Source organism: Salmo salar, chromosome 18 (assembly GCF_965601325.2).
Source record: "Salmo salar chromosome 18, fSalSal1, whole genome shotgun sequence".
Classification (NCBI taxonomy): Eukaryota; Metazoa; Chordata; class Actinopteri; order Salmoniformes; family Salmonidae; genus Salmo; species Salmo salar.
The window spans coordinates 13,985,457-13,995,930 of NC_138308.1; the positions used below are offsets into that span (position 1 = coordinate 13,985,457).

General features: G+C 43.7%; 1 protein-coding gene across 4 annotated transcripts in view; it reads right to left on the reverse strand.

The window, feature by feature from the left end:
• The window catches only part of LOC106576725 (cullin-9), an 84,848-nt gene extending 75,095 nt beyond the window's left edge, over window positions 1–9,753 (reverse strand). For 2 of the 4 annotated variants that reach the window (XM_014154070.3, XM_014154074.3), the window contains exons 1-2: window positions 9,426–9,753; window positions 7,793–8,452 (exon numbers count right to left, since the gene is read on the reverse strand). In XM_014154070.3, the coding sequence (XP_014009545.2) occupies window positions 7,793–8,447 (655 nt within the window). In that variant the 5' untranslated portion in view covers window positions 8,448–8,452; window positions 9,426–9,753. The remainder of the gene's footprint in view (window positions 1–7,792; window positions 8,453–9,425) is intronic. The other 2 variants (XM_014154072.3, XM_014154075.3) reach the window with 1 other exon arrangement.
• Between the last annotated feature and the right edge of the window lie 721 nt (window positions 9,754–10,474).

The following is a 10,474-nucleotide window of genomic DNA, read 5'->3' on the forward strand; positions in this document are numbered from 1 at the left end:
TGCGGCTTTGGGGTTGTACCTGGTGGGTTCATTAATAATTTGTGTGAGATTGAGTGCATCAAGCTTGGATTGTAGGATGGCTGGGGTGTTAAGCATGTCCCAGTTTAGGTCACCTAGTAGCACGAGCTCTGAAGATAGATGGGGGGCAATCAGTTCACATATGGTGTCCAGAGCACAACTAGGGGCCGAGGGGGGGTCTATAGCAGGCGGCAACGGTGAGAGACTTGTTTTTGGAGAGGTGGATTTTTAAAAGTAGAAGTTCAAATTGTTTGGGTACAGACCTGGATAGCAGAACAGAACTCTGCTGCCTATCTCTGCAGTAGATTGCAACACCGCCCCCTTTGGTCGTTCTATCTTGTCTGAAAACGTTGTAGTTAGGGATGAAGATTTCAGAGTTTTTGGTGGACTTCCTAAGCCAAGACTCAGACACAGCTAGGACATCCGGGTTGGCAGAGTGTGCTAAAGCAGTGAATAAAACAAACTTAGGGAGGAGGCTTCTAATGTTAACATGCATGAAACCAAGGTTATTACGGTTACAGAAGTCATCAAAAGAGAGCGCCTGGGGAGTAGGAGTGGAGCCAGGCACTGCAGGGCCTGGATTCACCTCTACATCCCCAGAGGAGCAGAGAAGAATAAGTATGAGGGTACGGCTAAAAGCTATAAGAATTGGTCGTCTGTGACGTCCAGAATAGAGAGAAAAAGGAGCAGGTTTCTGGGGGCGATAAAATAGCTTCAAGGTATAATGTACAGACAAAGGTATGGTGGGATGTGAGTACAGAGGAGGTAAACCTAGGCATTTAGTGATTATGAGAGAGATATTGTCTCTAGAAACATCATTGAAACCAGAAGATGTCATAGCATGTGTGGGTGGAGGAACTGAGAGGTTGGATAAGGTATAATGAGCAGGGCTAGAGGCTCTACAGTGAAATAAGCCAATAAACACTAACCAGAACAGCAATGGAGAAGGCATATTGACATTAAGGAGAGGCATGCTTAGCCGAGTGATCAAAGGGTCCAGTGAGATTCAGACAGCTAGCCGGGCCATAGGTAGCAAGCTGGTGGAAGATGGGAGAGAGGTCTGTTTTTAGCCACCTCGTGCGTTTCCGTCTGTGGGTTAGTGGGGTTCCGTGTGGAAGGGGGGACCAGTCCAAGTTGGCAAAATAGTTAGTTATAGTGGCCCAAGAAAAGTGTCCGATAGACCTATTCAGATCGCAGCCGAAAAGACAGATAACGATTAGCGGGCCGCAGATGGGCGATCAGGTTACGTCGCGACGGAGGGGCCAGTTGGATAACTCCCTCGGGCAGATAACGTCGGTGGTCCAGTCGTGAAGACCCGATGGGGCTCCGCATCGGCAGTAAAACGGGTCAGGATAGGTGAGTTGTAGCCCAGGAGACACTTCAGCTGGCTAGCTCATGAATAGCCCAGGAGTGGCTGACGGAACTCTTCAGCTGGCTAGCTGGCTAGCTCCGTAATAATGTGTGTTAATTCCGTGACCGACGTTGCCAATAGTCACTCAGGTAGCAGCTAGTTAGCTGCAAGATCCAGGTGTAAATGTCCAGAGCCTGCGGTAGAAATCGGGGAAAGGAGAGAGAATAGGTCCGGTATGCTCTGGTCTGAGTCGCGCTGTACAAAAAACTGGCGATAGCTTTTCGAGCTAATGGATAGCTGAGGACAGCTAACCGTGGCTAGCTGAACTTCAACGTTAGCCAGTGAAAATGGCTAAACACTTGCTAGCTTCTGTTGTGGAATTCAGATGAGGTAAATAATACTTTCTTTTTTAAATTGGTGAGGCGGGTTGCAGGAGAGTGCTTTGAGGTTGAGTATTTAGAATAAAAAAATATATATATATATATATATATAAAGATAAGTGAAGAAAAAAAAAATATGTAAATATATATATACACGGGACACGACAAGAGGAGGGTAGAGGACGTCTGAACTGCTACGCCATCTTGGAAAAAAAAGGTGAATAATCATAAGGTGAATGCACCAATTTGTAAGTCGCTCTGGATAAGAGTGTCTGCTAAATGACGTAAATGTAAATGTAGCAATTGGATATCACGAAATTGTGGATTCTTTTTAAAAAAGGTAATATATTTCTAAATTTCCTCTCCAGCAGAAAGTTGCTAAGAAAGCTTAAAAGGTGGCAGTGCAGTTAAAAACATGCCAATATAATCCATCCACCTGTCAGGTGTGGCATATCAAGAAGCTGATTAAACAGCATGATCATTACACAGGTGCACCTTGTGCTAGGGACAATAAAAGGCCACTAAAATGTGCAGTTTTGTCACAACACAATGCCACAGATATCTCAAGTTGAGGTAGCGTGCAATTGGCATGCTGACGTCAGGAATGTCCACCGGGGCTGTTGGCAGATAAATTAATATTAAAATTACCATAAGCCGCCTCCAAAGTGTAACCACGCCAGCACACGACCTCCACATCCGGCTTCTCACCTGCGGGATGGTCTGAGACCAACCACCTAGACAACTGATGAAACTGAGGAGTATTTCTGTATGTAATAAAGCCCTTGTGGGGAAAAACTCATTCCGGTCACAACTTGCAAACTTGTTTACGTGCTGCTGTGGGTTTTGTTGCTAACCTTACTTTGCTACCTGACGGTTTTTACTTTTTAATTACCGTTTATATTTTTGTTTTTTCCCTCCGGACGCCTTATCTGGACGTGGTTCGTCAGGACCTCCACCAGCCGAAGCTAAGTAGTAACAATAACATGATGCCTTCTAATTGCAGTCGCTGTACTCATAATATATATTAGAACGATCGCCTTACGGCGAGGATAGCTGTGCTGCAAGCCCAGCTTCAGACGCAATCGTTAGTCAAGGGTAATTTAAGTGTAGGAAAGGATGAAACCGCGTCTGTGCCACCAGTAAGTACAGACAGTAGTATAAATCCCCTCGCACAGTCCCCGCAGCCAGACAACTTTCTCATGGCTTCTGGAGGGAAATGCTGTAGGAATGCTCAACCGGTGTCGCTCATTCAGCCGACAGAAACTTTCAACCGGTTCTCCGCATTAAGCAGCAAGTCGGAGTCAGAGGCCGAGCCTTCTCTGGTCTCTACTCCTCCCATTACGGGGTCTGAGACACCGAAGCCTCCCACCATTAGCTCTGACAAATTGAAAACCCTAGTCACTGGCAACTCCATTACCCGCAGTATTAAACTTAAAACAAATCATCCAGCGATCATACACTGTTTACCAGGGGGCAGGGCTACCGACGTTAAGGCTAATCTGAAGATGGTGCTGGTTTAAGCTGTTAAGGCAAGGGCTGATTTCAAGGTTTTACTGCTAACCTACAAAGCATTACATGGGCTTGCTCCTACCCATCTTTCCAATTTGGTCCTGCCGTACATACCTACACGTACGCTACGGTCACAAGACGCAGGCCTCCTAATTGTCCCTAGAATTTCTAAGCAAACAGCTGGAGGCAGGGCTTTCTCCTATCGAGCTCCATTCTTATGGAATGGTCTGCCTACCCATGTGAGAGACGTAGACTCGGTCTCAACCTTTAAGTCTTTACTGAAGACTCATCTCTTCAGTAGGTCCTATGATTGAATGTAGTCTGGCCCAGGAGTGTGAAGGTGAATGGCAAGGCATTCCCCCTTGTCCGAGGGTATCGTCGGATGTGGCCACAGTGTCTCCCGACCCCTCCTGTATTTAGTCAGTCAGTCAGTCCTCTCTCACTCGCTCACACACACACGATGACTCCTTGCTGTCCCCAGTCCACCTGGCCGTGCTGCTGCTCCAGTTTCAACTGTTCTGCCTGCGGCTATGGAACCCTGACCTGTTCACCGTACGTGCTACCTGTCCCCAGACCTGCTGTTTTCAACTCTCTAGACACAGCAGGAGCGGTAGAGATACTCTCAATGTTCGGCTATGAAAAGCCAACTGACAATTTACTCCTGAGGTGCTGACCTGTTGCACTCTCTACAACCACTGTGATTATTATTATTTGACCCTGCTGGTCATCTATGAACATTAGAACATCTTGGCCATGTTCTGTTATAATCTCCACCTGGCACAGCCAGAAGAGGACTGGCTACCCCTCATAGCCTGGTTCCTCTCTAGGTTTCTTCCTAGGTTCTGGCCCTTCTAGGGAGTTTTTCCTAGCCACCGTGCTTCTACACCTGCATTGCTTGCTGTTTGGGGTTTTAGGCTGGGTTTCTGTACAGCACTTTGAGATATCAGCTGATGTAAGAAGGGCTTTATAAATAAATTTGCTTTGATTCTGATGGGCTGGGCGTGGCTCCCCTGTGGGCAGATCTGGTTCCCAAGTGCCTGTACTAAGAAAGGGCCAGTGGGAAGGCAAAAAAAAAATACATGGGAAAGAAGTGCTTTGTGGGACCTAGTACAATGCTTTACCAATACCACAAATATTTTTCACTAGCTAGATTTCCATCCAATTGTCAACAGATTTTCATGCAAATATTAAAAAATCCGCAGATTTTCCCACCAATGGTGTTTTTCCTAACGTACTTGTTGCGGATAAAAATCTATGAAAAAAAAATAAATAAAGACTGCGTGATGAGGTAGTGCACACAAAATGTTATTTTTCGCTTAAGTTTTCAACTCTACCGATAGTTTTGGCAAAAATTGTTGCGTTAAATAGTCTCTCTGGTCTTGGCACGTGCACTCTAGCCAACAACAGCTCACAGATTCAGTGCAGGTAGGCTAGGCTACATGATGAGATAATGGATTTTTAATAAGTCTGGATGGAATCGTGGTAAGTGTTTTGGATTGTACAGATTGCCATTGCATCAGTGAAACGCCACTGGCCAACTGTCATCATGCCTGTCAATTGCTACAGACTTATGTCACACATTCCGAAAGTTTATTCAAATTAAGAAAGGGGAAAGGGGGATACCTAGTCAGTTGTACAACTGAATGCCTTCAACTGAAATGGGTCTTCCGCATTTAACCCAACCCCTCTGAATCAGAGAGATGCAAGGGGGCTGCCATAATTGTCATCCACATCTTCGGTGCCTGTGGAACAGGGTTAACCTGTCTGGGCTAGGGGGCAGTATTTTCACGGCCGAATGAAAAACGTACCCAATTAAAACAGGTTACTACTCTGGCCCAGAAACTAGAATATGCATATTATTAGTAGATTTGGATAGAAAACACTCTAAAGTTTCTAAAACTGTTTGAATGGTGTCTGTGAGTATAACAGAACTCATATGGCAGGCAAAAACCTGAGAAAAATCCAAGCAGGAAGTGAAAAGTCTGAGAATTGTAGTTATTTTGATTCTCTATCGAAGCTACAGTGTCTGTGGGGGTGACGTTGCACTTCCTAAGGCTTCCATTGGCTGTCAACAGCCTTCAGAAAGTGGTTATAGCTTTCTCCTGTCACTGGGCAGATAATAGGAGCTCAGTTACTGAGTGGTCTGCCTGGCAACAAAGGGATTGGATATGCGCAGTCACACGAGCGCACCGTTCCTTCTTTTTCTTCTTGAATGAATATGCTATTGTCCGGTTGGAATATTATCGGAATTTTACGTTAAAAATACCATAAAGATTGATTTTAAACAGCGTTTGACATGCTTCTAAGTATGGTAAAGGAACATTTTGACTTTTCGTCTCTGGTTCCGCGCTCGCGCGTTATGCCTTTGGATAAGTGATCTGTACGCACGAACAAAACGGAGGTATTTGTACATAAATATGGATTATTTCGAACAAAAACAACATTTCTTGTGGAAGTAGCAGTCCTGGGAGTGCATTCTGACGAAGATCAGCAAAGGTAAGAGAATATTTCGAATACTAATTCTGAGTTTAGGGTGCCCCGAACTTGGCGGGTGTCTGAATAGCTCGCCGTGATGGCTGAGCTATGTACTCAGAATATTGAAAAATGTGCTTTCTCCGTAAAGCTATTTTAAAATGTGACACAGCGGCTGCATCCAGGAGTAGTCCATCTATAATTCTTTAAATAATTGTTATATATTTTCTCAATGTTTATGATGAGTATTTTTGTAAATTGATGTACACATTCACCGGACGTTTTGGTGGGAATACATTTTCTGAACATCACGCGCCAATGTAAAATGCTGTTTTTGGATATAAATATTAACTTTATTGAACAAAATATACATGTATTGTGTAACATAATGTCCTAGGAGTGTCATCTGATGAAGATCGTCAAAGGTTAGTGCTTCATTTAGCTGTGCTTTGGGTTCTATTGACACATGTCCTTGCTTGGAAAATGGCTGTGTGATTATTTTTGTCTATGTACTCTCCTAACATAATCTAATGTTTTGCTTTCGCTGTAAAGCCTTTTTGAAATCGGACAATGTGGTTACATCAAGGAGAAGTGTATCTTTAAAATAGTGTAAAATAGTTGTATGTTTGAGAAAGTTGAATTATGACATTTTGTTGTTTTTGAATTTGCCGCCAAGCATCCCAAGTAGCCCATAGAAGTTAACTGCCTTGCTCAGGGGCAGAAAGACAGATATTTACATTGTCAGCTCGGGGATTCCATCCAGCAACCTTTCGGTTACTGGCCCAACGCTCTAACCACTAGGCTACCTGCCACTGGTCTGGGTTCAAATCCAGACTAGTTGCACAGAATTACAGTTACATGTCATGACTAAAGGGAAAGTAAACAAGCAGCATCCCTCAAGTATTAAGGACTACAGCACAAATATTTAATCATGTAATTTAGGCACTCACTACACAGGTTCCCATAGTTAGGTGCAGGTTGATGTTTGTTGTCATAAATCTTGCCATTGGAGGCAGAACTGAGCAATTTCCGCTAGATGGGCAAGCTGCAAAATCAAATTTGGCTTTATTGTAAAAATTCAGGAAAACAAAAACAAACTTTTTGGTCTGAATTTAAGGTTAGGCATTAGGGTTAGCAGTGTGGTTAGGGTTACGTTTAGCTTTAAAATCAGATTTTATGACTTAGTGGCTGTGCCAGCTAGTGACTATCCTGCAGAGCTGCATCCAGAGCAAGATTCATGATAATAAATGCCAACCTGCTAGTTAGGCTTACCATTGCCCACAGACTCTCACTTTCAAAATTAAAATGGGAAGTATTGTCAGTCAATGACAATAGAAAATGCTAGGGAAACTAAAGCTATCAGCCAAAGGAAAGATTAACCAGTGGCTAAATCCAGAATTTAAGCCTTTTTTTGGCAAATAAAGCTACGAGTCATGCAGAAATACCATTATTCAGGTCAATGATGCTAACAGAAGAATATTACACATACCTAGTGACTGATTTACCTAATAGGGGTCTGTGTTTTACATTGCAACACATGCTCAGTAATCCAATAAACAACCACACTCAATAAACTGCATAACCGAAAACAAACTGTCCTGAACTATAAACGCGCTTTGGATAGTAAGGGGAGTGGAACTCCAGGCAGATGGGTCATGTTTCACACCAACACACCAAAAACATCAGGGACCATAGCCTAATTAATTAACAGAGTACAGGAACTGTGTGCAGATGTAAAACAGACAGGGGCCAAGTCCTCACATATTAAGTAGTCTACACAAAATATTTTCCCTGACTTTTCAGAGCTCATCACTGATAAAGAAATATTAATAGTGGTAAAGGACAGTCTAGGTGAAAGCAAGAGGGCAGAAACCCTGCCTAGCCTACCAGTAAGCCTGCTTTTTCTGTCTGGTCAGTTAAGATCAGTGGTCTATATAGAAAGTAAGGTGATAAGTATAGAATGTATTACCACCACTTACTACTGCCTCAGTCTCTCTACTCATTTCCAATATGGCTGACACTGGGACAGTGTAAGAATGAAGTGATCAAAGCCCCACCATACCTGCGTCATGAGAGGCCAGAGCCCGGAGCATCTTCCCAGCACTTCTGCGGGTTTGTTGCTCCTTGTTGCAGAGCAGCTCCATGAGCAGGTCGAGGGCACCCGTCTCCTTGAAGACACCCACCAGTGAGCCGATGCTGGCGTAGGCACTCAGCACATGGATGGTGTGTGTGATGCTGATGGCAAAGTCGCTCTTCTTGGTCATCTGCTTGCAGGCCCTCCTGACCAAGTTCTTGACATCGTCCTTCATGTCAGAAAGCTCCACCTCATCAAAGGTGACATCAGCAGGGAAATCTCCGCCCGGCCTCTCCTCTGCCTCCTGGAGGGGCCACTGGCCATCTGCCTTGCGCTTGCCCAGCAGCGTGGGGCAGTTGGCGTAGACGTCCTCCGTTGACATCCACATCAGGATGTTCTCCGTCTTGCTCTCGCCTGAGGTTGAACCGCCCACCCCTGAACTGCTTCCCCCTCCTCCTCCTCCTGTCTCATTGCTCCCTCCACCTGAGCCACTACCGTCTTCTATGGCCAGCAGGCACCAGCGGATCAGGTACTCTGTCTGGCCATCATGAGTCCGCCGCTGCCGGATCAACTCCTCTGGGTAGGCCTGCAGCGTCGGGCCCAGCTGGACAAGCAGGTTTCCATTGCGGCGTTCGCCAAACATGATCGCTGTAAGGAAAAAAATTAAGAATGAATGACTAATATAAATACTTGAGGTGGTGATACTTTGACCATATAAGATAAAATAAAAATAACACTTTTGGACAACTTGTAGCCAGGCTGTATCTTGTTAGTTGTGCACCTCTATGGAAATCAAAGTGAGATACTGGATCAGTGAGGTATAACAAAAACTACTGGATGTGGAAATCAGCCAATGATTCCAGACTTGGCTTGGCTGTTGACATAATAAAGCTATTGGTGAATGGCAAATATAGCTAACGTTCGCTAGTTTGCTATACATTTCCAGAAACTTTAGTTTCCTTTTCATTATGACCGATTTGAATATTACTTTTTCCGAGAAAAAAAAGGTACCTATCAACACATATGTAGCTAGCTACTATAGTTAACTAAATAAACGGTAGTAATTTGCATGAGATTGAGTAGCAGTTAGCTAAGCTATTATACAGCAGTTCCAAATTCTAACGACGGTCGTAAACGCTGGCTGCTGCTATAGCGTTTGTTAGCTAGTAACGTTATCTAGCTTGGTTGCTAACTTAATTACATTTTATCCATTTTGACTATCAAAGCCCTCTTCAAACATCTGATTGTATCAGCTGGGAAGTTAACGTTAGTCAGCTCCACTTTTTAAACACTAGCGAACGTTATCGTCCTATTTACTATGAAAAAAGGTGTGGCTGCCAATGTCGCTGAATAACTCCAACAAGTTTACACTACAGACTGCCTCATCAGCAGGGGCCCTTTTTGACAAGAAAACCCTGCCTCAAATTATTAAAGAAGCTACATTACCTAGCTAGCTTGCTAACGCCTGCCTTTGTTTCTAACGTTAACTAGAAGATTTTACTAGCTACCAGTAATTAACATTAGTTACACTTTTTTGTACTATATATGTGTGATTAGCGGGTAACTGAACTAGAGCGGCCTAATAAACACCAACATAGCAGGGGATAGATAACTCGTTTACCTCCAGTGTTACAGGGTTTCCCCTTCACTTCTTCCCCGCTCTTCTGTCGATGGAGCTTCCTTCTCCGTTTTAATGTATCGTTTCCCAGCCTGGAAAAAGTTTGTAGGCAGCGTTTGATACACGGGGCGCACTGCACGGTGACAGCAACGTATGGTTTAGAAACTGAGGTGACGGGTAGGAATTTCCCTGTGAAACGAACGGTTGTTACTAGTTACTACAGCCACAAAGTCAAAATTGGCTAGATCGTGAAAAATTGTGAAAACTAAAAAATAGCCTTTTGGTCTTAAATTAAGGTTATTTGTTAGCCATAAGGTTAGTAGTGTGTTTAGGTTTAAAATCAGATTTTATTAAGACACATTTTAGAAATGGGCGGGGTTTATAACTTTGTGGCTGTAATAACTCGTGACGACCGAATGAAACTGCTTCACTTCCGCGTAACTTTCATATCATGCCCCCTAATGTCAAAGAGGAAGCGGAGAAGCGAGAGGTTTTACTCCATCCAAAATATGTCCACCAAAATAAGCCCACGAAGTGAGTCATTTTTGTATGGAGGCCAATGAGAGAGTGTCGAATTTGGTCAACAAAACTGTAGTTGGTAATATGCTATTATATTGACTAGAATAGAATAGAAATGTCGTAGTGGCTAGGTTGTTACCAATACACTGATATAGTGGCATTTTGGTAACATTGAAAAAAAGACATAGAGGACTCATCATGGATATGACCTGTGTTAGCATGGCCATTGCCATTGAGGGCTTCCACCATTTTTAAGTAGGCAACTGGGTGGGGATTCCTATGAGTTGGGAGCAATCAGCAAATGAATAAGAAGATAATTGACTAGTTTAAAATTGTGATAGCCTCAATGACGTTGTCCATGCAGTTACAGACGCTATAATGGCACAGATACAAAGATGAGCCCTCTATCCATCACGGATATGTGCCCTCTCATTGGCTAGAATCACATATAGAACAATGAGACAGATATTTCACTGGATGTATAAATGTGACATAACCGGTTGGCGTTTCCACTCACTACTAAATATTGTAGT